General features: G+C 40.3%; 1 protein-coding gene across 8 annotated transcripts in view; it reads left to right on the top strand.

Annotated features, from left to right (window-relative positions):
* Mapk10 (mitogen-activated protein kinase 10) overlaps positions 1–25,825 on the top strand; it is a 285,181-nt gene that overhangs the window by 246,770 nt on the left and 12,586 nt on the right. For 7 of the 8 annotated variants that reach the window (XM_028773649.1, XM_028773650.1, XM_028773646.1 and 4 more), the window contains 2 exons: positions 22,837–22,900; positions 25,044–25,121. In XM_028773649.1, coding sequence (XP_028629482.1) covers positions 22,837–22,900; positions 25,044–25,121 — 142 coding nt within the window. Of the gene's footprint in view, positions 1–12,387; positions 12,849–22,836; positions 22,901–25,043; positions 25,122–25,825 lie in introns of those variants that run through there. The other variant, XM_028773652.1, reaches the window with a different exon arrangement.

The raw sequence follows: 25,825 nt of genomic DNA on the forward strand, positions 1-25,825 counted from the left end.
GAGTATGACTTTACTACTGAGAGTTAAACATTAAGTATCTGGGAAGAAATGATTTAAATGAGTTATAGATGAAAACAGCTCTGTGTAGAAAGCCTCCTTCCCACTGGGAGGAAGGGATTGAAGACTGTAATTGGCATTTTCAATGTTGAGCAATATCAAAAGGTGAGAGCATGTCTTTAAGTTGTTTCTGAATGCTTAATCCACTTGAAATTCAGAAACTACCATTCCTGTTTGATAGTTTCTGCCTCAGAATGTGGGCACACATTTAAAATACTGGTAAATATCTTCGATTTTTTTCTCTGTGTGCCTGAGGAGAAAGCAATTGCATCTGAAATTTATCACACAAAGTTTACTAGTGACTCTCCAACACCAATCAAATATTCAGTAAACATAAACCACAGGCCTTTGGCCCTTTAAAGGCTGTCTGGATACTTTTCACAAATTTTATTTTAAAATCCTTGCTTCATGAAAATAAAAGAGAAAACCAATTTCTGTTTATGTTGATAGAAGATGTCTTTTTTTTTAAAAAAAAAATTCACTAGACAACTGCCCAGTGCCTCTCTGAGTATGACACTGGGTTAATGTCTTAGTAGGGTTTTCATTGCTTTGACGAAACACCATGAACAAAAAAGCAAACTTGGGAGGAAAGGGTTGCTATTGATCACCAAAGGAAGTCAGGACAGGAACTCAAGCAAGGCAGGAACCTGAAGGCAGGGGCTGATGCAGAGGCCATAGATGAGTGTTGCTTGCTGGCTTGCTTCATATGACATGCTCAGTCTGCTTTCTTATAGACCACAGGACCACAGTCCAGGGGTAGAACCACTCACAGTGGGTTGGGCCCTACCCCATTAACTACTAGTTAAGAAAATGCTCTACAGCTGGATCTTATGGAGACAACTTCTCCATTTGTGGTCCTTCCTTTCAGATAACTCTAGTCTGTGTGTCAAGCTGACATAAGACTAATCAGCACAACTGATCCTTTGACAACTTGATACACAAACACATCACAATCGAGCCACAATCTTTTCTTGATTATTCACCCTCAAGATCTCACATTAAAAACACAAATAACTTTGAAAGTCCTCCAGTTTTTATAAATTCAAACACACCAACATTTCAGTCTCTCTAAAATATCCAATCTCTCTAAAAATCCAAAATTTTTTTGAAAAGTTCAAAGTCTTTCAGCTATGAACTCCTATAAAAATCAAGGCTAAACTAAATGGTTTCTTCAGTAGGGAAGAGCAAGGGCACAGTCATAATATGAACCAAGCAAGATCAAACTCCAACAGAATCAATAACTCAGTGTCCAATTATCCGGGATTCACTCATGATCTTCTGGGCTCCTCTGAGAAGTTTGAGTAGCTTCTCCAGCTCTGCCCTCTGCAGCACACACAGCTTGTCTTCTAGGCTCCAGCGGGCTTCATTCTCTGTCACTGCCTGTCCGTCCATCCGTCCAGCAGAAATAAGGAAGTGACTATGAACTCTTCTTCAAGCAGTTTATTCAGGAACCTTGTACAATCTTCTGACCCCGGGCAACACCCAGAACACCCTTATATACTATATCATGATCCAATCCTCAAATGCCACATGGCAACAGCCGATAGGCCATCAAAACACGGAAGCACAGCCAGCCAGCAAGCAATCCTTATACGGACTTGTTTATCTGGTAGCAAGCAGTACTTGGCACTCTGCCAGGCACCATCTTGGGGAGCGGCTCTCCACAATTCTCCACTGTTGCTGTTCTTAGAGGTCATCCCATGGAACTGGTATCTCTAATACGGTGGGGTCTTCTGCTGCAACTGGGCTGCACTTTCACCTATAGCCTCTCATAGGCTCTCTTTATGGTGCCAAGCCTCAACTTTTTTGTATGACCCCTTCAGTCCTGGGCCTTCAACTGTCACTGAGGCTGCTCCTTCACCAGTGGCCTCTTCCAGTGCCAAGCATCAGCTTCTCTCCATCTCCTTCATGCATTCAAATCCAGTACCACCTGGGTGGCCCTTATATTACCAAGTTTGTCTGTCAGCGCAAGGGTACAATCTTGGCCTCTTTTGCAAAACAGCTTGTGTGTGCTAACCCTAAGGAAACACTTCCGGAAGATTTCACCTCAGTAATGCTGATCTCTTCTCAATCACTGCTAATTTCTTAGCTCCAGCTGGCCAGTTTCAGTAATCTCAGTAACCAAGGGTTTTCCTTCAATGGCAGCTCTGGTCTCTGGATAATTATGGCTGACTCTTGAGCCCTGGCTAACCAGAAAAACAGAATCTCGATTCAAAATAACAAATGGCCTCATAGAGTCTTTAAACTTCCCTCTGAAACTTCACAAGTCAAGCCTACATCTGCACTGCTCAACATTCTTAGCTTCTAAGTTCCTACAGAAATATCACTGACCTTTCAACACTCAGTGGCTTTTCTAGTCCAAAGTTCCAAACTCCTCCCACAATCCTCTCCAAAACTTGGTCAGCTCTGTCATAGCAATATGAACTATGCTGGTACCAGCTTGTCTTAGTGAAGGTTTCTATTGCTGTGACAATATACCACGACCAACAAGCAAGTTGGGAAGGAAAGGCTTTATTCACTTTACAGTTCCACAGCACTATTCATTACTGAAGGAAGCTATCAAAGGAGCTCACACAGGACAGATACCTGGAGGCAGGAGCAGAGGCCATGGAGGGATGTTTCTTACTGGCTCACTCTCCATGGCTTGTCAGCCTGCTTTCTTATAGAACCCAGGACCACAGTTCAGGGATGCCACCACCCACAGTGGAGTGGACCTTCCACAATCAGTCACTAATTAAGAAAATATTTCACAGTCTGATTTTATGGAAGCATCGTCTTCACTGAGGTTCCCTCTTTTCAGATAACTCTACTTTGTGTGTCAAGTTGACAGAAGCCTAGCCAGCACAGGCAACTACTTCTTTGTTTCTTAAAGCTTTATACATATACCCAGTCTTATAAAGTCAAAAGAAAACATTCTTTGTTGTTTTTTAGCTCCTTTGAATCATATTTATTTCTTTGAATCTATGTTTGCAAAACCCACACTAAATTTTTCTATATATTTGCAACTAAATACACCACTACATGTAACAAAGCTGGCCAATCAAAAGGTCTCATTTTTGAAGTGTAAGGCCCCACTTGAAGCTTTTACAAAGAGAATTAATTTCAAAAATATTTCTCTGATAGTTTTTTGGAATTTTATGAAAATTAGATTAAAATTGTCTCCCTTGTAGTCACAAGTAGATCAAAACACCCCCAATTCAGACTGAGGGAGAGAATAACTTCATGAGTTTGCTGACTGCCAGGTGTTCAGTTCCATAGTTTATTATCATAACCATTATCAGTAAGTTTGAAAATCAGTCTTATAATTGCTATGGCAGTTTGTGTGTGGGTTATAGACAGCTTTGTTTCTAGAAGACAGACAAAAGCACTGCTAAGGGACCAGGAAGGCAAAACATCTTGATTTTCTTCTTTCCTTTTTGCATCACTTAAATTCAGGTTTTCAGGCTAAACGTTCCTAAGAATTCTAAGTATGATTTGTCCCGTTCTCCTGGAGCTTGTAAACTGGCTGCATCTCTCTCAGCTGTTCCCGCCATCTGTCCCAACACAAGGCTCACCTGATATGATTTCTTATTATGGTGTTGTGAAAAAACCCAGAGATGAATTTGAGAACCAGTTTGATGCCATCTATCTGTCACGGAAGACCCTTTTAGTGTGAACTGGAATACACTAAGTATACACACTTAAAACATATACACACTTAGAATTAAGTGGGAAGACACAGAAGCTACAAGGAATGCAACTTTAATTACATGTTTAATTATAGAAAGAGCACTTCATAGTTTGTAGCTCTCATTTACTTGGTAGAAGTTAAGTCAATGGTTGTGATTCCTAATATTTGCACTTTGCAGATTTTAAAAAATGTTCCATCTGTTCATGCTGATGTATCCTTTTAGGAACAAAATGTGAGCAATTTACTAATTGCCTTTCAGAGAAAATAAAACTTCACCACATGCTGTATTCCCAAGGTCTGGTTGTTCAAGTGAAGGTGTCTTTGAATCACATTCTGGTTGTTTTGATACTGTTGCATTACATCACCAGGGTCTTGTTATAATGTGTGTTGTAAGCAGACTTAGCCACCTGATTTCAGGGCCTCCCTTCCCTCCTTGACTTGTGAAAGGAGTGTGCTCTTCACTCTTAGTTGAATTATCCCTCATTTTAGAAAACTCTTCTACTAAAGAGTAAGTAAGGTTCATCTTGATTTCAATTTTTGGCATATATAGAATCTGCTGAACAGGTGAAAAACTGACATGGTTAAATAGTTCATTCTCAAAGGTACAGCTGTGTTATCTACAAAGATACATGTGCTAAGGCTGCATGCTAGGTTTCTCACAAGGCCCATATATTAATCATTACTTGTAAGCTCTGGACTGAGCAGCCATATTAGCTTTCTTTCAAGATGAATGCTTATCTGTAGAAACCCTATATAGTGTTGTTACTTGAAGCATTTTCTTTGGCTCTTTGATCTCAGATTCAGTGCAGTTTTGCTGAACAATGAAAATTGAAATGATACCTTTCATTCAAATATACCTGTGTACACATTCCTATCCTGTGGTATTCCTCCTGACAATGCTCGCTGTGTCCTATGCTCACCAATGTTGTCAAGCCCAAGCCACACAAAAAGGGGGATGGTTCCCAGCTCTTAGGAGTGTACAACCCAGCACTAAGCTTTCTTATTGTGAGTGGTTCCTTGGATGAACTGAGAGCCTTTGAAAGTCCTTCTGAGGTCAGACGTGTGTCATCATGGACCTATGACTTTCTGGGTTTGCAGTTTATAATCTTTACAAGATTTTTGGACTGGCTTTACCCCAAACCTAATTACTTACTATTTATTTAATTTTATTTTTGTTGTTCTGAGGGCCTTTTCTATGCTAGGTAGGCACTTAATCACTGAGACACATCCGCAGACTCCAGATTTGGTTGTGAAAAAGCATTGATCTAGTAGAGAAAGCTTATTTTAGGGAGCCTCAAAAATGCTGATAATATTTTTGCATGCTTTTGTAAAACTAGCTTATTCTCCTGATACAAAAACATATTTGTATGAGAGTTACTTTTACTTGTAAAGGTCTCACTATTTTAAGAAGTGGCAAGAAGATATATATATAACACTGTGCCTTCTGACATCACCACTGTGGTGCGCTGAAACACTGGCCGGAGATCTCTCTCTCTTCTCTTTCCCCCTCTCCCTGTCTCCCTCCTTCCTCCCTCCCTCCTTTTCTTCTTTCTTCCCGTGTGTGTGTGTGTGTGTGTGTGTGTGTGTGTGTGTGTGTGTGTGTGTGTACAGCTCTTAGCAACTTTTAAATGGTCTTTTTCTAAGAAATAGAAATTGACACCCTCTGTTCAAGCAGCTAGCTCTTTCACTGGAGAGTTTCTGAATTAAGCTGACAGCTGGTTCATGGCTTCATGATCACATTTGTCAATGGATGATATAGGTTTCATGAGAGTGGCAGGTTCAGGTTCAAGTTGTTTCTCCTATACACTACCCCTATGTCATGTATAGAGTTCATCTTTCCTTGCCATGCTTTCCTCCAACAATTTGTTTGTTTCTGTTTTCTGAGATATTGACTATATTAAGTGTTGCAACAGAGGGGTGAAGTAAATACAAGCATGATCAGAACACTCTGTGAGGCTGACACCACAGGGTTAACCTACCAACCTGACTCTTATGGATAAAAGATAAAAAGAGACATTATATTCTAGGAGGACCTGGGGGGTAGAAACTCCAGCGATGCTGATGCTGAAAGCCCTTATGTGTGATCACATGAAAATAGACAGTTATAAACACCAGAGGTGACTATGTTGACCCTTTTAGCAGCAAATGAAAACTATAGTGTCAGAATGTCATCAAAAGTGCAGAAGTCTGCTGACGCGGGTGTGCAGGTGAGAAGACTCAGTAACAGGGAGTCTGGAATGCTATGTTCTGGTAACCTACAGAGTCAAGAAAAGGCAGAACCTTATTGTCCTTCCCTCACGTTGATCTGTAGCTGAGGCCCTGGGGCATCTGTTAGACGTGAGAAGGTAGAATGGATTCCTCCGATGATGAGGCAGAATATTGAAAAGGTTACACTTCCTTTTTACAAGTCTATTAAAAGTTGATGGTTTTTCACAGAGTGTGCACTGTAATAAAATTATTATGTTCCTTTTTTAATGGCAAGGCAATCATAGGGATGATAAAAATCTCTTCTATAACTTACTTCTGGTTTAATATGAGACTCCCAGCATCCTTTATGGAATATTGGCCCACAATGTCTTATGAAAAGGTATGGAACTTGTCCACAGAAATACCTTTTACCCCCAAAGATTTCTCCTAATTACTCTCTTGTGCACAATTGCAGGGAAGTGTGATTTCTATCTTCATGTTCATTGTGAAACCCAAGCCTTTCCATGTACTTCTTTTTTAAAAGGATGGACACAATAGCTCCCCTCATGCAGAGCTCCAGAAAGCATCTTACCTACAGTGTGAGGTGCTTCGGGGTGGGATCTGCAGACAGCCATTCTGGTGATGTTTGTGGTAGAATGCAGCTCTCACAGTGCAGCCCCGGCACACGCCTTTGTGGAATGCAGGCTTGCGATTGCTGCACAGTCACACAGCAGATTCATTTTCTAGCTAGAATTCATACAAATCCCTCCACAGGTCATTTTCTTTAACTCATGAGTCACTTTCCTGCAGGTGGAAGGCTTCACTGCAGTTTAAACTAAAACCATGGTTTGTCGTAAGTCAATTTGAAAGGAGCTTGCACCTATGCAAGCCTTTCCAAGCCAACGTGACCTCGGCACGAGAGACAACTAAGAAACACGGAATGGGAAACCACTCCTAATGCAGGGAGATGGTAAAATACCATAGAAACCACTCAGGGAAAGCAAAGAGAAGACCTGAACTCAGGTGACATGATAACTATTGGTCACAGGCACTCAATTCATTCCCTGAAGTTTGTATTACATTTTAATTATGTACGGCCAGTAGTGGCAGATATTTCTATTAGCAGAACAAGAAACTTTGTGATACTAAAAGGCTATAGTATATACGGTCTGTAGTTATATAAATGAAGATATATACATATGCATATGCATCACCCTGGTAACCACCATGGAAAGGGAGTTAGAGATGCTGGGAAGGATGGAGGGATAGTGAAGCCCATTCTTCAGTAGTGTTTCTGAGAGTGTTTTCAGGAGGAAAAAAACAGCTTAGCTGGCACCAAATGATGAGCAGGAAGAAAGATGAAGGAGATCTTAGCAGAGAGGGCTTCTAGTAGGAGGGGAAAGTGCCTGCTCTGCGCTAAGGAAGGACACTCAGGTGACCATGATGAGCTGCACGTTGAATTGGTGCAGTCACCCAGGGGATGCTTAGGCAGAGGCCAGGGCAGGAAGCATTTCTCCGTACTCCTAAGGGGTACCTGGACTGGAATCTATGGAGGAACTGTAGTGATTTTAATCAGAGATCAAAACAATGGGGTTTCTGTTTAGGCAGCTCATTTTATTGCGAATGGTACAATGATGAATACTAGCAGAAAGACCCGTTGAAAATTAGGAAAATGGTTGGTGTAAGAGATAGGGAAAAATGAACTTTAGCACACTAGGAATGGAGGGAGAGTGGAATTCAGAAATGACTTCAGTAATTGTCATCACTAATCTTCTACCCAATAACGTTTTAAGGGAAGTGTGTGTGCGTGCTCAATCGACTTTGAGAAGGTGTGGTGCGTTTAGAGAGCTGCTTTTATGGATATAATTAAATATGTTAGATCCAGCTGTTTTAATCTATAAAACATAAAGGGGATGAACTCAGCTTTTATTTCTGTCACGATAATTTAAAAAGTCCGCGTAGAGTTTTCTTCCTACAGTAGTCCTCCGAGTGTCTCTCTGCCGAATGAGATAGCTCGGCTTGAAGAATCCACTAGAAATGAAGTCTGGTTTTTATAAGAAAAAGCAGGGCGTGGGTAACACTTTACAGCAGCCTGAGGTTTGTTCCGATTGAGTTCATCTTTCTTGAGGACAGCCCGCTGCTCCTTACTGTGATCCACTTACTCGTCCATATGTTACATGAGAAGCTTTAATGATGCACAGTATGGCTTCCAGTGGGCACATGAGCAACTACAGTCATCCCTCACCTTCAGGTGATTCTGCCCTGCTGAAATCTCTCACCTCTAGAGCCCTCTTTCCTATGTCACAAAGCTCAGACTTAGGTGTCCTGGCAGCGACTTGAAGATAAATATTTTGATGTAATGACTCATATGACATATTGGACTTTAATTATTATTTTTTTACCAAAATATGGATTCAGAAATGTCAGTTGAACTAAAATTATTTTTGAATTATTAGCACATTAACTATTTTATACAATCTTCCATTGTTGCTTCAATTCTCTGTTACTTTAGCTAATAGACTCAGGTCCATCATTATCTCTGGGCCATTGCTCTGGTTCCAGGTAATATTAAAATGATTTCATGTCAGCCTGCAGCTGAGAGCTAGGTTTAGGAGCCAACACCCATGTCACCATTCAAGTTGTTATGTACCCAAATCAAAAAGTTGATTTCTTTTCACGAGGGTGGTGTTTTAATAATTTATGCATTGGAGAAATTTAAAATGGCAATACATTTAGAATAACAATATTGTCAATTTTGGGGATAGTCATCTCAGATGTTAATGTGATGGACAAATCCTTTCTTGTGTGAGATGCCAGAGATGTTTTTATATCAGATTAAAACAGCTCATTAATTCAGATCCTGGACCAGTTCAGAGAAATCAGTGATAAAGGAAAACCACAAGTTCTGGGATAAAAATAGTTATGCCCTTGAACTTGCTCAACTGGGAATTAAAAAGCTATTAAAGTTTATGTGAGAATCTACCTTTCTCTAGAGATGGTAAAGTGTGTTCCATCTAGTTTTCCCCAGAGAGGCTGCTAACCATGCAACTGTGATTCAGCACCTCTGTGGGTTCATAGCCCAGGTTCTGTACTGATGCTTTCTGAGGAATCATCCAGGAATCCTGCTGTCCTGATGGGACACTGCTCATCTTGTGACCCAAACACCTTTCCTCCCCTGCATCTAGTGCTGGTCTCATTTCACACAGCTCCACTCCTGTCCGTGGTGTGGTGACTGTGGGCAGGGTGCCTGGAGTCTTCTTTTTAAAATGTAAAACGAGGCATATTATCTCGGACATGTTCCAGAATCTTCTTATCATCATTTTCACAATAAAAATGCAAGCATTCATTAAACTTTACAGAACTCCAAACCAGTGCTGCTCCAGATTGTATCACAGCTGTGTGGTAAGAAAGGTGGCTTATATTGCCAGCCAGCAAGCACATATGAATGTATATACGCTCGTGGATACACACACCCAAACTCCTAGGGAAAGACTTTATCCTTGGATGTTTTGTTTTATTCTGTACATCTTGGTGACAGGTGAACAGACTTCTTTTTATGACTGAAGTTTAGAAAGCATGTTCTCGACTTCATTTGGCAGCTGTCTGTGTGTCTGACCATATTTCCTGAGTCTATACTTTCTTACTCTGTCAGTTCTCTGGCCATGGCAAGCGAGCTGATCCTTTGGCTTTGTGCTGATACAACCCAGAACCTTGGTGCTTTTATGAAGTATTGCACCGTGGGGTTGGGGGTATCTTCAGTAATAGCTTTCCTCCTGATGTGCACATGGCTCATCATCACCCATTAGTCTTCTCACTAGCTCTTCTCAGAGAACTCTTCTGTGATTGCCCTCCCTAGACAGTCCCTGCATGTGGCCATAGCCTAGTCATCTATTGTCTCTCATTGCTTGGCAGAATATAATTCTTTTTGTTGGCAGTTATCTTGATGACCCAGGTGCCTTGGATCTGAAAACCTGACCAGGGCAACCAGGGAAAGAAGAGATGGCAGACGAGACAATAGACACGTATACTCGTGCACAGAAAAGTTATGATCAGGTGGTGAGGGCTCTCTGATAGATGGACACCCAGTACTGATACAACCCAGAACCTTGGTGCGTTTATGAAGTATTGCACCGTGGGGTTGGGGGTTGGGGAGAGGTAAGCTAATCACTATAGTCTTGCTTACTATTGTTGTGGTGAAGCACCATGACCATAGACAACTTATTGAGGAAAGGGGTTATTTCAATCACAGATCATTTAACAGCTCATCATCAAAAGCAGTGAGGACAGGAACCTGGAGACAGGAACCAATAAAGAGACCATGGAGGGCTGCTGCTTACTGGCTTGTTCATCATGGCTTGCTCAGCTTGCTTTCTTGTAGACCACCTACAATGGGCTGGCCCTCCCTCATTAGTCAATTATTAAGAAAATGCTCTACAGCTGAGTCTTACAGTCATTTCCTCAATTGAGACTCCTTATGCTCCCAATAACTCTAGCTTGTGTCAAGTTGACATAAAACTAGTCATTATAATAGGCAAGTAGTTTCAGGCTGTAACAGGGGGGAGGAATCTACAGTCATTAGTTATTGCAGATGCTAATAAACTGTTTGCACTTGGACAAATGCAGAAGGCTTTGTTATCCTGCTATACCTCACCTAGAGAAGCTTTGCCATTACTCTGGGACTGAGACATTCTAGTCCTGACTGGCCATACTGGTATCAATACTACAAGGTCACCCAGGACCTCACTCCACCACTAGGGAAGCAGAGGCCGGTGGATCTTAGAGTTTGAGGCCAGCTTGGGCTATACTCTGAGTTCCAGGACAGCTAGAGCTGTCCTAAAACCACTGCCTCTAAAAACCATATTAGACTAAAACAAACCAAGACAAACCAACCCAATTGAACCCAACCCAAACACCAAGGCAACTTACAAAAGAAAGAGTTTATTTGGGGCTTACAGATCCAGAGTGACGGATCTCATCGTCAACATGAGGAACATGGTAGCAGGCAGACATGGCACTGGAACAGCAGCTGAGAACTCAGTTCTGGGCTGGATCCACAAGCAGGAAGCAGGGCTTATACTGAGGTAGCATGAGTCTTTGAACCCTCAATACTCACTCCTATGGACATATCTTCTCCAACAAGGCTACCTCCTAATCTTTCCCAAATAGTTCTGCCATGCAGGGTCCAAGTATTCCAGAATGATTCTGTGAGGGCCATTCTCATTCTGTCTAACACACCACACTATTCAGATGCACAGCTGGGATCCAAAACTCAGCTCCGGTCTCTTATACAGTAATGAAACGAGTTCTGTCCTTCATATATATATATATATATATATATATATATATATATATATATATGACAATCTGAACTTAGTGTAATAACCTTCATGAGTTATAAATAATTAGAAATTCTGGGGGGTGGAATCAAGGATGACTAACATGTAGCAGTTGGTTCATATGTACGTATGAAATAAAGAACATGAAGAACAGACCGATAGCGTGGGCAAGTGTGTTTGGCAGTGCAAATCCCGAGTCTTTTCAGGTAGAGAATGAGAAAGACTTTAATGGAGCAGTAAAAACAATTTCCATTTCTAAGGCATGATCAAACTTTTTGATAGTAAAATCTAAGTTTCTAAGTTGATGTCTGTGAAAACTATAGAATGAGAAGCAGAAAAAACCGAATGTGACTTCATCCAAACCTGTAGAGCATTGTTGCATTATGCTTGTAGTTACACTTGGTTCATACAATGTTTTAAATGGGCGTTGTTGGCTTCTGAAGGGTCCTCTGGCCATTCAATGCTGTGATGTGTCTGAACCATGGTTGCTTTCTTTCCTTCTTTATGTAACTCTTTAAGAAATGAAGTTCTCAATGGAATGTTAGGGTGTATCTGCAGTGAGTGTTTAGAACTAGTTTTCTCTTTAGTACAGCCAGACGTGTAATGATTTCATTGCCAACCAAGTGGCTTGTATAAGGACACTGTTCAAGCACACTGGTGGTGTGAGTTCTACAGTCAAGCCATGTCTCCTTTGCCCTTTCAGGGAATCTGTGACTGAATAACTCAGAGATTCCCTTCAATCTCTTTGCTGGAATGCTGCCTTTGATCACAGGACACAGATCTCATTTCAACCTACCAAGACATGGTTTGCCAAAGGTTGTCACATGTTTTCCTTAGCATCTGTAAACATGATGGACATGTAGGTGGAGGACAGAACGTTGTCTTATTACTGTGTAAGAGATGAGAATAGTGTTATGAATCTTAGCTGCACATTGGGTGAGTTTGTAAGTGTTTCTTACCACAGAGCAATTCCAGGAAACCCTGTAGCCTGGGGCCTGGGCACTGGTGTTTTTCGTGCTCCCAGATGGTCTGAATGCACAACCAGGGCTAAGAATACTTGCATTGAAATTCTTCAATGAAAATGATGAAGCTCCAGCAATTTTTACCTTGCAGTGTTCTCTTTTATCCAACCATAAGGTGGCAGCAGCATAGTACCATGACTATTACCATCCTCGCCTGAAGAAGAAGCGGAACTGGAATCTGTAATTCTAATTAACAGCATTCGGAGGCCCTGATCCAGCCAAGGATAGTATTAACCTTTTCCAATTACATTCTATGCTGAATTGACTAATAAAACTTTATCTATTATGTGTTTAGTTTAACAGATTAAACAGAGAGGAACCATATTATAAAACAGAGTTGGTGAAAGGCCAAAACTGTAATAAAATTTATATTCCAATAGATGAGAGTTGCCCCCTCTGACAGCTGACAGAGTGTTCAGTCTTCATGTTTCACATGTACACCTGGACAGGCAGGTCAGCAGAGGGGCTAACAATGCACTATGTGAAAACCATCTTACCAAAAGGAAATGCACACAGGATGATGAGGACGTGGAGGAGAAAGTTGATGATAAGAGGCAGTTACGTAAAGCCCAGACAAACCAGGACAGCAGAAGACTGCAGTGTTTGTTTCTGCATTCTTCGGTGTGCTCTCTGGTGGATTCTGCAGAGCATCAATGCTTTAACACAGTCTGTCTGTTTTCATTTCAAAGAAAGAAATCAGCACAGCTGCGGACAGTTGTATTTCTGCCCTTAGCTTGGAGACGTCATCCACCTTTACACTTAGACCTCTAAAGAAGATGGACCTCTATCAATGATGGATCCGCTGCTTCAACTTTCAGACTTTGAAACTGCCTTCTCCAAAAGTGCTAGGGGTGTCCTAAGTGGTAAGACTGAGTGAGGGGAATTGGCCATTCACAGATCTGCCTTATCCAATAGTGGCTGACATCCTTCTATCGTGACATTTCTTTCTCCTTGGTGTCTATGGAGACAACGCATTCCACATTCTGGGCTTTGTTCTTCCTTTAGATTGTGTGTGCAGCTCTTTCTTTTCATCTCTATGAAATCGTATCTCCCACTTGGCCGTTCTCATGCATTGCCTTGTATAGCTGCCGTGAGTTCCAGATCTATAAATCAGTTACAGGCACTGCGATCTCGCCTTCAAGATTAGTACCTTGAATACTGGTTGGAGTTAATTGTCCACATAGAGTCTCCTCTTCTTCAAAGCTTATCCATCTCAGTCCCACGACTTAGCAACTTCCAAGGGTCACTCAGTGCAGCTCTTTCGGATCCCTCTTATCCAAGCCACAGGGTACACTAGCTCTGAAACACCCTTCCCAACAAGTCAAACCAAACCAAAGAAGACATCTCAAAGGAAAACTGACACCAAGGTTGTCATTTCTCAAGTAATGTTCATTCTCCAATGGCCCAGCCTTTCATTGGCATGTAAAAGTGCTTTGTAAAGGACAACCCTCTCCATTTGAGCTCTATGGCTATCCACTTCCATTCTATGAAGGCCAGACAGCACTGTTACAAATGGGCACTCACACTGACCTCTCAGGACTTGATTTAGGAACACAGGGTAAGACCCTTAAGGAGACCTCCTCTGATTGGTTGGGAAAACTATGATTTCCAATCTAGAAGCACTGGCCTATTTGAAAAACTAACAAAAGATTTTCACATCTACTTTGTAGGGGTGGAATGCGTCTTTACTGTAAAATGTTAACAGAACTAATGTAACATCCTGTGTGTTCTCATCATTTTGTGTGTTGACTATAGTAACAGTTTGGTCTCCAATCTTTTTCTATGAAGCTTTGTATGCTTTGACAATATTCCTGCCACCTTCTCCACCATCTGTCCCTGATAATCACCATCCACTCCAAGGCTATGAGTTCAACACATACCATGTTGCATGCTTTCTGTCTGGGTTACCTCATCAATCATTCTTATGGATCAAACTGTGGTGTTTAAAATGGCAAAATAGCCCTATTTTTCAAGGCTTAGTAGTATTTCACTGCATACATAGATCAAATGCTTTTTCATGCTTTCATCTGTGATGGATACTTATACCAATTCTCTGCCTTGGCTGTTTAAATAGTCCGCAGTAAACATAAGGTTCAGATGTTCCTTGATATACTGATTTAATTTCCTTTTTGCTATTTATTAGATAATAGAATTGCTGGATTTTGTATGATAGTTCTCTCTCTCTCTCTCTCTCTCTCTCTCTCTCTCTCTCTCTCTCTCTTGGAATCCCATGCTGCTTTCTGTGTGGCTTATTGATTCCCATTCCACCTACAGGGTACCAGCGTCCATACTCTCTTCCTGATTTATCTTTCTCATAATAGCTATATCTATAGGTGTAAGCTGAGCTTCTGTTGTTTGTTTTGGTTCTCGTTGTGTTGTTTCCCTGTCTTGTTGTGAATGATTTGAAATGAGCTCTCCCCATATAGCCTGAGCAGGCTTGTCCCGAGTGTGTAGTCTTCCTGCCCCAGATTCTAAGTGCTGGAACGTTATGCGTGCAGCACAGCACCTGCATCGTTGTGCTTAGATTTGCACTTCTCTGGTAATTACTCAGTTACTATTCCTGTTGCTGTGACAAGGTACAGGACAAAACAACTAAGGGAGGAAGGGTTTGCCCTGTCTCAGTGTGTAGGGGTACAGGCCATCACAGCAGGGAAGTCAGAGCAGTGAGGAGTGAGACACTCAGGCGCTTTGCGTCCTCGCTCAGGAAGTACATGCAGAGGAGTGGGCCGACTTTCTCCTCTTTATGTGTACTGGGACCCCAACCCACCACCCACATTCAGGGTGAAGCTTCTGTTCTGGAGAGCTACATACACACACACTCAGTGCTTCCGGGAGATTTTAGCTCTCTCAAGTTGACAGTGAAGATTAGCCATGGCAGTGATGCTTCACATTTTCCATGGATAACTTGGACTTTTGAAACATCCCTTTAAGTATTTTCAAATATCCCCCCCCCCCCCACTTTGTAACTTTTAAAATGAACTCTTGAGGAATGATCTTTCTCAGTCTAGCCCAGGCTAACCCGGAACTCACAGTCATTCCACTCTCACTTCCTCAGAGCTGGAATTACACCACAGCGGGTTCATACTACTGTTCCAGTTTACTCACTTTAAAAAATAAAGGTATTTGGCTTCTTACTATTGTGTTCCTTCACACCTTAACATTTGTGTATCTCCTGCAGATTTTTTGTTTTGTGGTCAACATGAAGCTTTCAGAAAACACTTCGTACTTATGACAGGCTTGGAGCTGATAATAACTTTTTTTGAGGAGTATCCCCACAGTGACACGCTTCCTCTAACAAGGCCACACCTACTCTAACAATGCACACCTATGCTAACAAGGCCATACCTACTCTATCAAGGCCACACCTACTCTAACGAGGCCATATCTACTCTAATAAGGCCACACCTTCCAATAGTGTCACTGCCTCTGTCAGATTTCTAATTTGATCATTAGCTATGTTCTTGATTCCATAATTGTTTGTGTTCTTTTAAGAAACTTTTAGACGATTAATATAATCATTCTGAGTCATTTGTCAGGCAGCTCATAGGTCTCCGTTTCTTTGGGGATTAGCTAATAGGAGATTATTGTTTGCTTTTCACTATCAAAATTTCTGATTTTCACATGTTTTGCAGCCATAATTTCAATGTCTGTGCTTTTGAGGAATTAGTGATTTATTTCAATATCTGATGATTGGTTTTGTAGAAAGAATTTTTTTTATTAGATATTTTATTTATTTACATTTCAGATGTCATCCCCTTTCCCCATTTCTCCTCCCTAGCACCCCCTATCCCTTCCCTCCTCCTCCTTTTTGTTTTTATACCATTTTAATTACATGCATATATTAAGGTCAGTTTTAGGTTGAGGGTCTAGCAATACAATGAATGCAAATAGTCAAGGAACAAGCAATACAGTAAACACAAATAGTCAAAGGACAAGCAAGGCATTAAGCCCAATTATGTGAACATTCCTGTGATCATTGTTTCTAAGGGCTTATCAGGATGACCAAAATATCTGAGCCTACTACCCTGTCCTAGCCCAAAGTCATTTTCATGTCTGAAGCCTACTTCCTTTTTCTAGCCTAATATTTAGATTCCTGCCTGAGATTACTTCTTTGTTCTAGCATAATGTCAGATTCCTGCCTCAAAACTACTTCCTTGTCCTTGGCCAGTGTCATATTCCTGCCAAGCAGCCTCAAAGGCTCTCCTTCTCTCCCGCTTTTTTATTTCATTAACAAGACTGAGCCTGTCTTAGGTCATTCTGACAAGAATACCTTCCTTACCCATTAAGGAATATGCATTATCTAAAGCAATGCACTTTTGTCTTAGGTTGGTAAGGCTCTGTGCAGAATCTTACCTATCCTTGGCTTGCCAGCCTGTTAATTTAATAGCTTTGTCTGGGGGTCTATTTTCAGGTTCAAGCCATGTACTTTAGCTGTCAACATGTTGATGTTGTTAACTTTAACACGATGAGCAGGAATAAAAGTATTCCCAGGACAAAAAGGGCTAGCATGATCAAGCTATACATGCCATTCTTGAAGCTTGACCAAAATAGAAATACTGACCTCAGGCCATGAGCAAAGAATGTTCTAAAATTTGATATTTGCCAGAGGAGAGGATGAAAACATGGAGGCACATATGATCTAGTGCTGTCTATGACTTAAAATGTGCATTTGTTTGTAAAAATAACTTGTATTTGCCTGATATAATTGTTATTTCTGTCACTCACTGATTCTGTATACTAAATTACACCTTGTCCTGGAAACTTCTAGCCTCCATACAATCTTATCTAGGCCAAGAATGTGTTCAGCCTCTGAGACTTACTGTTGAATACATTCACCCATTCTAGTTCTTTCTGAACACAGGCTGGCTGGTTCAACTAAGCTGTTCTGGCTCAAACTCCTCTTCAAGCTAATTGATTCAACATGGCCTCTCCTGAATTGCTCTTCTTGGCATCAAACCAACTCTAGGAATCTATTCTTATCTTTTGACTGCTTCTCATTTTCTGGCTCATTCTGTCTTCACCTGTGTCTAGCATGTTCTCTCTTCAAACTGTTTCTGTAAAACTCTCAAAGTAGAATTGCCTCCTCCTGTCCTTTTGCACTGATCTTCCTTAAATAGCTTCCCTTTCCTCTCTCTCCTCATGAGAGTTAGGCTTATCCTATTCTGTTAAATCTTTCTCTGATTCATCACTCAATTCAAGGTCACTTTTAAACATGAGTGCTTCCTTCTACAAACTAACTTTATTGTTATTGTTTGCAATTAAAAGCCTGTCTGTGTTCCAGCCAGAGGGATTAAAGGTGTATGCTAAGGGCGTGTCTGTATTCCAGCCATAGTAGCCAATATTGCTATATTAAAAATACCTCTATATTTTTTTTCCTGACCAGGAAGAGACATTTTAAAAATGCTTTATCCACTACAAGTTTCAACTCTTCTTAAAGTGTTCATCTCGTATGAATACATTTAAAGTTGAACATTTCCTTAAATGTATTTGGTAATCTGTCCAATTTTGTATTTAAAATAAATTTCTTGATTAAAAACTTCCAACAAGACATGCATTTTTAGCAATAATCAAACTACCAAGCTTAGTAAGAGAAAAAAGCAAAGCATGCTTTAACTTGGTAGGATATCCTTTACTGTATGTGAGTTAGCTCTTGAATTAATATAGAATGCACACATCATTATGATGCTATAAAACTTTCATTGACATGCTTGAAATGTCAGCAGTACAGAAGAAGTTGGAGAAGCCCGATTGGGATAAGATGCAGAAGGCAAGCACCAGGAGCTAGGTGACTGTTGCATAGGTCAGAACATGACTAGCATGGAAGAAGATATCAATTCCAGGAAGAACTTCCTCAGCTTATGTTTCTCATTTCTCTTTCTCATCTGGTTGGAGAGTCAGTGTAGAAGTATGGTGTCCAAAATATTTTGACAGAAAATGTTTAGAAATTTAAGTGCTGACTGGTGTTTGATAGCTTCCAGACATAGTTACACATGGGAACTCACACAACATTGGGATAGAAGTTAGAGGCACAGGCTCAAACTTGTCTTTAATTAAAGTAGTTTGAAAGTGTTAAATTATCCAATATACTATTTCTAAAATGCATAAGAATTCATTCACCCTGTCTCTTCCTTTGAGAAACTGTAAAGTTTATGCATAGCTTTGTCTTAATTATTTCTCTGATCAGGAAAAAAAATGACTTTTGCTCTTTGTGTTTCTGTATTTTCATTTGCAAATTGGCTCAAGGTGGCACTGAATACTCCACAAACTATCTTCCATAGCTTACATGAAACTGCCAAACCAATATTATTTAGAAGATTAAGGATAGAATGAATTGACATGTGAGGTTTAATAGAGATGTTTTCATAAATATGTGGTATACAATTTAGTGAAAAGAAAGAGAACATTTCAGCTTGTAGTGATCAACTAGAGAATGAGAAGGTATGGTTAATAAGTTCCCTTAGTGAGAAGCAGTTCCCATAGCAAGTAGACCACAGATTGACAACAGGTGCTGTGCTCCTGAACCCTTGATTGACAAGTGGTACGGTGCTTCTGAACCCTTGATTGATGAAGTGTTGCTGTGCTTTTCAACCCTTGATTGACAAGTGTTGCTGTGCTTCTCAACCCTTGATTGACAAATGGTGCTGTGCTACTTGACCCTTGATGTGTATAGAGACTTGCACTAGTCTATACAATTTCTTCCAAGAGCCAAGTCTTACATTCTTTTTTTTTAAGATCTATTTTCATTCATGTATATTTGTATCTGTGTCTATGTGAATGTATGGCATGTGTTTATGGGTGTCCATGGGGATCAGAGCTGTTGTTAGATCTCCTGGAGACAGAGTTACAGGTGATTGTGAACCATCTGGTGAAGTGCCAGGAACTGAACTTGAGGTCTGTGGAAGAACAGTCATCGATCTGAACCACCTCTCCAACCCTGAGTTTTGCATTTGGAAAGTTGAAAAATTGGAAGAAAATGTTGATGTCACCCTGGAGAAGCAAAACCTACAGCTTTGATAGTTTAAACCTGAGTAAATGTAAATCATTTATCTATCCTCAATTTGTCATGAAATTATATTCCTCAGATCTCTAACACGGCATCAGCAACATCCCAATTTATCTTCCAGTTCATCACACTTAGAGAGTAGGAAAGCTTACTAATAACTAAAGAAGCAATGAGCATCAAGTGCTTTTTTTTTTTTTTTGACAAAGTGGGAAATGTGGTCATTTCATTGACTATGTATCTATGCTCTTCTAAAATATAATTTATTTTAGAATAAATTCTATTTGGCACGGATAATTCTTTACCAAAGATAATTTGTTTTTAAATAAAATTATACCATTAATTAGTCATGTAACTAAGTTATGTGTTTGAAAATTCACTGTAGTTTCTTTATTCTGAGGACTGTTAAGGTGTGTATAGACAGTCTAGACAATTATGGCTCCTCAGGAAATAAAGATGCTTTATCCTAGAAAACTCTCAAAGACAATGGAGAGAGTATAAGTGAGACAATTACATTTGCATGCTTTCCCCTGTTACACCTGTTTCAGTATTGGTACTGAAGGTATTTTATTATACCTTCAGTAGGTATAAGGTACGGACCATCACTAATGAAGGTCGGGGTACAAGAAGCTGGGTGAAGCCAGTTCCATTTTTAGCATCCTCAAGAACAGGATCAATGGATGCATGCTAACATTCAGATTTCTTTCTTCATTTGATGCAGGCCAGAATCCCCTCCCAGGGGGTAGTCCTACCTACAACTAAGATGGGTCCCTATGGATAGGCGTGCAAAGATGCCCATCACCCTAGGTGATTCTATACCCTGCCAAATTGACAGTTAGCACCAACCATCACATAGCTTAAGTTTTTATTGAATAAATGAATTTAATAGATTAATAAATGAGTGAAAAGTTTTACAGTGAAGCTGTAATTCTTCTCCAACACACCCATGTTTCTTTACTCTTGTTCCTAATTTCTTTACATTTTAGGAGTTTACCCATCAAAGTAAAATTCTTCCCACTTATTAAGGAGGGGAAAGAGAATAACTCACCAACCAAACTCCAAACATTTCCTTCACAAGTGAAGGCAGGGCTACTGTGGCGCATTGCATGCCTATGACTACTTTCTCAGGACTGGTATAGGAGTGTCTTTCAGTTATAGGCCAAGGACGCTTTTACACTGACATTTAAGTGATGTGTTTATGTGAATGCACCCTTCCACTGTAGGTGACATTAGCTTCCTATCTTCAGGAAAACCCAAATCAAAACAAAAATCAAAGCCTTGTTTGTTAAGACAGAGAACTCATATGTTAGAATGGTAACTATAAACACAAAAATGCTTAAAACACTCCTCTTGGTTTATTGAAAGCAAAAATCCCTGACATAGCATTCTGTTATTCTTTGTACTATGTGGTTAGGCTCTGTGCTTAATGCCCTAGACACCAGCAACATCTGCGTGCTGAAGCTCCAAGAAAAGCCTCCTCAAAATAGCTTTGTTTCGGACAATGGCGTTAATGAACTTTGGTAGGAACTATTCTTTTACGTCATGTTCAATTTTGAAACTTGAATGGAAAAAACGCTCATCTGTGGGGGAGCCAGTCACACAGAATTCTAAGCTCAGTCTTTTGTTAAAGGGCTAATGCTGCCAGGTAAGCACAGAATTCTGGGGGATCCAAATGTTTGCACATGCTCTTGCCAGCTTCCTGAACACAGTGGCTTGAACAGGGACCTAATACAGCTTCAGATGATCCAGGGGCGAGGCACAGCAGCAAACAGTCTGCCACATGGCAAAATATCTCTTCAAATCCAGACTTTGCTTTGAGTAGCTTACTTTAAGAATAGTCTCATCCATGTTCAAAAATAGCCCGATTTTACCCATTTTCTCAATCAAGGAATGCATTCTGATTACTTTGAAGTCCTTTATAGTTTGAGGGAGAAGTCCTTTCCTCAGTCAGGTCTCACTGCAGGACTTGATTCTCTAGTCCCTCGACTTTGCATAGTCAGCATCTAGGGCTTCTCCCTAGGGATCGGGGATGGAACCCAGGCTGCCTGTTGCTTTGTTGTCAGTGTTCTGACCACTGAGCAGCTCCATGCTCCTGGCTTAATCTGAATAACGGGATAGCAGAAGTTGATAAATCTACTTGCCCTGGTAGCAATTTCAGGTTCTAGATGAATGACATATCAGACAGAATTGATTTCTTAGTACAAACTTGCCTTATTATCACACACAAAGTCTTCAGTTTTCTTAGCAGGCTACTTTTGTGGAATGGTAGCTTCCCTACAATTCCAGGGCTAGCGTGAATATTTGTTTCTCTCTTCAGGCAGCCTTTTCTCATCTGGCTATCAGAGACTCTGAATGAAACAACAACAAAGGCTCCATGGCTCTGGTTGTGGCTCCTGGGCCAATAAACCTTGCACAGAAGCATGTGTGTGCGGGAGTCTTCATAAAAGCCTTCCTTATCAGATCACCCTCCCCTCCTTTTAAATTCACATTCTAATAGGTGTGAGTTCCTCTGATTCTGTAACCCTACTAGTTTCTCAAGAAACAAAACAACAACAAAAACAAACCAACAACTCACCCCCAAAACTATTGCTTTTAGAGTACTGGGCAAGGAAGGGCTGTAGACTTCCTCTTCTCATGCTAACGGAAACACTATAATTCCGGTACAGGTCAGTTCCTCTTGCTCACCATCCTCCACCTTCTGCTCAAAGTCCTCCACCTTCTGCTGATGTGCTCTTCCAAGATTTGCTTGCCTTTCTGGGTCGTGTGGCTTAAGTTGGAGCTATGTAGCTAATACAACGGACTTTCCCAAGTCTTTGTATTAGGAACAAAAGCTCAGACCGTTGGGATGAGAACTTCCATCCTAGGAGGCGTGTGGCTTTGTGGAAACCTGCCTGTCATGTGTGATCTTCATATAGAAGGATAGTGACTGTATTAAATCAGATTTAAATTAAGTCTCCTCCTCAGAGAATGCAACCCAGGGTCATTCAGGGGATCATGGTGTCCACCTTCTAAGAAAACTAGAAGTTGCTTCCGCTTGGAGGGGATAGACCAAAACCATTTCAATACTGGGTGTCAAGCTATGTCTAAAGCATATTTCAACAAAGTGAAAGGTTAATTTACTCTAAATCTGCTTTTTGCAGTGAAGACTCATGCTATATTTTACTGAGCAACAGAGTCTTTAGAATAGGATGCAAATGAAACCAGGTCTATGGATGTAGGAGAGTTTGGGTACAGGCTATGTGACCAGAGAACATGATTCTGGTTCTTTGAAGCAAAATGTGTAGTCTAGCTGCTTGTCTCTCTGTGGGGATTCTGTCAATGATGACGCTGGCAAATGAGAGTTCAGGGTATGAGTTCTGCTGTCTTTTTTGAGGGCAAGATATGAGTAAATCCTTCCATGGCACTAGGGGTGGGGAATTTAACTGTTGAGCTCCTATAATCCCCAAAACTTATGGCTGTATTCACCACCAGGACCAATGAGTGGTGAGGAATGTCCACAAGTTATCAGAGTGCAGCTGTGTTTAGATTGATTGTCATAAAGCAATGTTTGTCTTTGTTCTGCAGCCTCCGCCTCAGATATATGATAAGCAGCTGGATGAAAGGGAGCATACCATTGAAGAATGGAAAGGTGACTGTGCTATGCTAATATGTACACTTGCTTGACTGGAACACAGAATATAGAAATGATCCTACTGTGCTATGGTAATATATACACTTGCTTGACTAGAGGTTAGAATACAGAAAACGTCCTACTGTGCTATGCTAATATGTACACTTGCTTTACTAGAACTCAGAATATAGAAAACTTTCTACTGTGCTATGCTAATATATACACTTGCTTTACTGGAGCTCAGAATATAGAAACAGTCCTGCCATTTATACCATGTATTTGAAACAAAGAAACTCCGTGCAGCTTCCTCTTGTACAGCACCCTATTAAAAGTGATTTTCTAGTGGCTTGGTATGGGGCTGGTGTTTTTGCCGGGTATCTATAAGGTCTGACTTCAGTCTCTAGTGCTGTAATAAACAAATGAAATACAAATGGGAACTAGCTATTTTAAAATTTCTCAAACCTTATCTGCATTTATGTTAATAGAAATGCTATATTTGCTTAAAAATAAAATGAATTAATTATGGAGATCTTTGTAAAATAATATTGATAGCCAAAGTGTTTGTCATGATGTCAAACTCCATTTGAATACTTACAAATTAAAGTTCTATGTTGCTATATAAAATTAAAATTAAGTTTGAAGGCTAGATTGATGGATCTTCAGGGAGAATGCTATTCCTCCAAACCCCCATTTAACCCTGAACCCACATGTGGAGGGAGAGAACCAACTTCTCGAAATTGTTCCCTGACTATTCCTTCCTCTCCTAAATAAACAAATGAAACTTAAAATTAAGCTTGAAATGTACTTTAAATTTTTAAATTAAATATAGTTAACATGTAAATTTACAAAACTTACAAAATTTGAGAGTTTAGGCAGAATAAATGTGACCCAAAGAGGCTCATTCTTCCTCTCAATAAAAATAAAACAGTAAATAAATCAAGTTGTTTTTTTTTTCAGTAAAATTTATCCAAACTCATATTACAGCTTCAAAATTATACCTACGCTCAAACAAAATAGAAAAACAAGTTAAACCTATGAAGAATTGTTAGACTAACACAATTAACTACCTTGAAGAACAAATTTAGGGAATCCAAATACAGATGGTGTCACATGATCAAATTGAAATGGGCAGAAACATAAAAGTAAGGAGATTCTGAGTGACTTTTAAAGAAAGCATCCTGCAAGTTGGGAAAAGGAAAATACCAGATGGAGGCTACAAGGAGAAATCAAACGTTAGAAATAAGCCAAGTTATAAAGACATTCCACTGGTCAACGGACCATGTTGGTGAGCATGGAAAGGCAAAGCCCATGAACGTGGTATCAGGGAGAGACTGACAGCAGATGGTGGGCTCACAGGGCTACTTTGTCAAAGGGAAAGCACAAAGACATTCCTCAGGCTTGTGAGGTAGCACGTGGAAAGATGTAGACACTGAGAGCAGGACTTGCACAGAGCTGGAGGAGGGGGTGACTGGGAAGGATGGTGCTGCATAAGAGATAAGAGGGAATGAGTGAATCATGTTTAGGTAAGTGTGGGATGAATCAATGATGTTTAGCTAAGAGTGGGAATGAATGATATTTAACTGAGAGTAGGAATGAATGAATGGTGTTTAGCTAAGAGTGGGAACTAATGATGTTTAGCTAAATTCTGCAGCATGAAAGATCTGGAGGCTAATCTAAAGTTCAGAGAACTTGTCTCTAGGAAGTGAATATAAAAAAAGCTGAGAGCATCCAACAGCAAAGCCATTGGCTGGGAACACATCCTAGAAGGAGGGTCATATCCTAGCACACATGAGGCTTGGGTATGAACCCCAATACTGCAAAACACAAGCAACAAACAGAGGAACAAGCAATCAAAGTTGTTTAAATCCATAATTGACAGCCTGGGAGTGTAAGTAGGAGTCTATCACAATCAGTTCAGAAAATAGTAATTCATTTATTTTTAGATATTCATTTACTTAATTTCTGTCCTGAGGACCTGCTTTTGCTAAGTTTTGTGTTAAGACCAAGGAAATATAGAAATGGAAGATTAAAAATCCTCGGTGATTTAATAATCTATTCAATGCCACAAAAATGTTATTTCTCATTAGCTAGTGCATGGGCTTGTAGATTAAGGGAATCTTTGCTTTTCTGTTATAATAACATGGATGGTTATTTCTTACAGAACTTATCTACAAGGAAGTAATGAGCTCAGAAGAGAAGACTAAGAACGGTGTAGTTAAAGGCCAACCCTCACCTTCAGGTACTCACTCTCCGTGAATAACCAAGAAGCCAGTGCTCGTGTCTTCCCTATCCTTGATGGGTGTGGTCATAGACAATGTCTCTCACAGAGTCTGGAAACAGATATCACATGACCATTTCCCTATATTGCAATGTTTTGTCTTACTTTTTTAAACCATGCATTCATACTGGTAATTCTGGTTCTATAAGCCAGAACAGTGGTGATGTTTATTTTTAAAAATACTTTTATTTTTGAGATTGTAATATAATTACATTATTTCTCCCTTCCTTTCATGTACCAAACACTTCATGTATCCCTCACTGTTCTTTTTCAAATTCATGGCCTATTTTTTTGTTAATTGTTATTATATGCTTATGTGTGTATGTGGGAGAATATATATATATATCCCCAAATATAAGCAGCTCAATCTATGTAATACTACTTTTAGGTGCATGTTAAGGGCCGAGCATTTGGGATTGGATAACCGATTGTGCTCTTCCCCTTTCTCCTGCTCGGCATTCCTAATGGTTGAGGCCTCACGCAATCTCCCTTGTCCACTTTGGCACATCTATTGTTATTGTTCTTGTTCAGCTCATGTTTAGGAAGTAGTCATGTTGCTCAGACAATAAGGCTGCAGCTTCCGACGTCACTAGGAGACAGTCTCATAGGAAACTCCCTGATCCCCTGACTCTTACAGCCTCCCCACCCCCTCTTCTGCAGTGACC

This window comes from Grammomys surdaster, unplaced genomic scaffold (assembly GCF_004785775.1).
Source record: "Grammomys surdaster isolate TR1022 unplaced genomic scaffold, NIH_TR_1.0 233, whole genome shotgun sequence".
In the NCBI taxonomy this organism is placed as follows: domain Eukaryota; kingdom Metazoa; phylum Chordata; class Mammalia; order Rodentia; family Muridae; genus Grammomys; species Grammomys surdaster.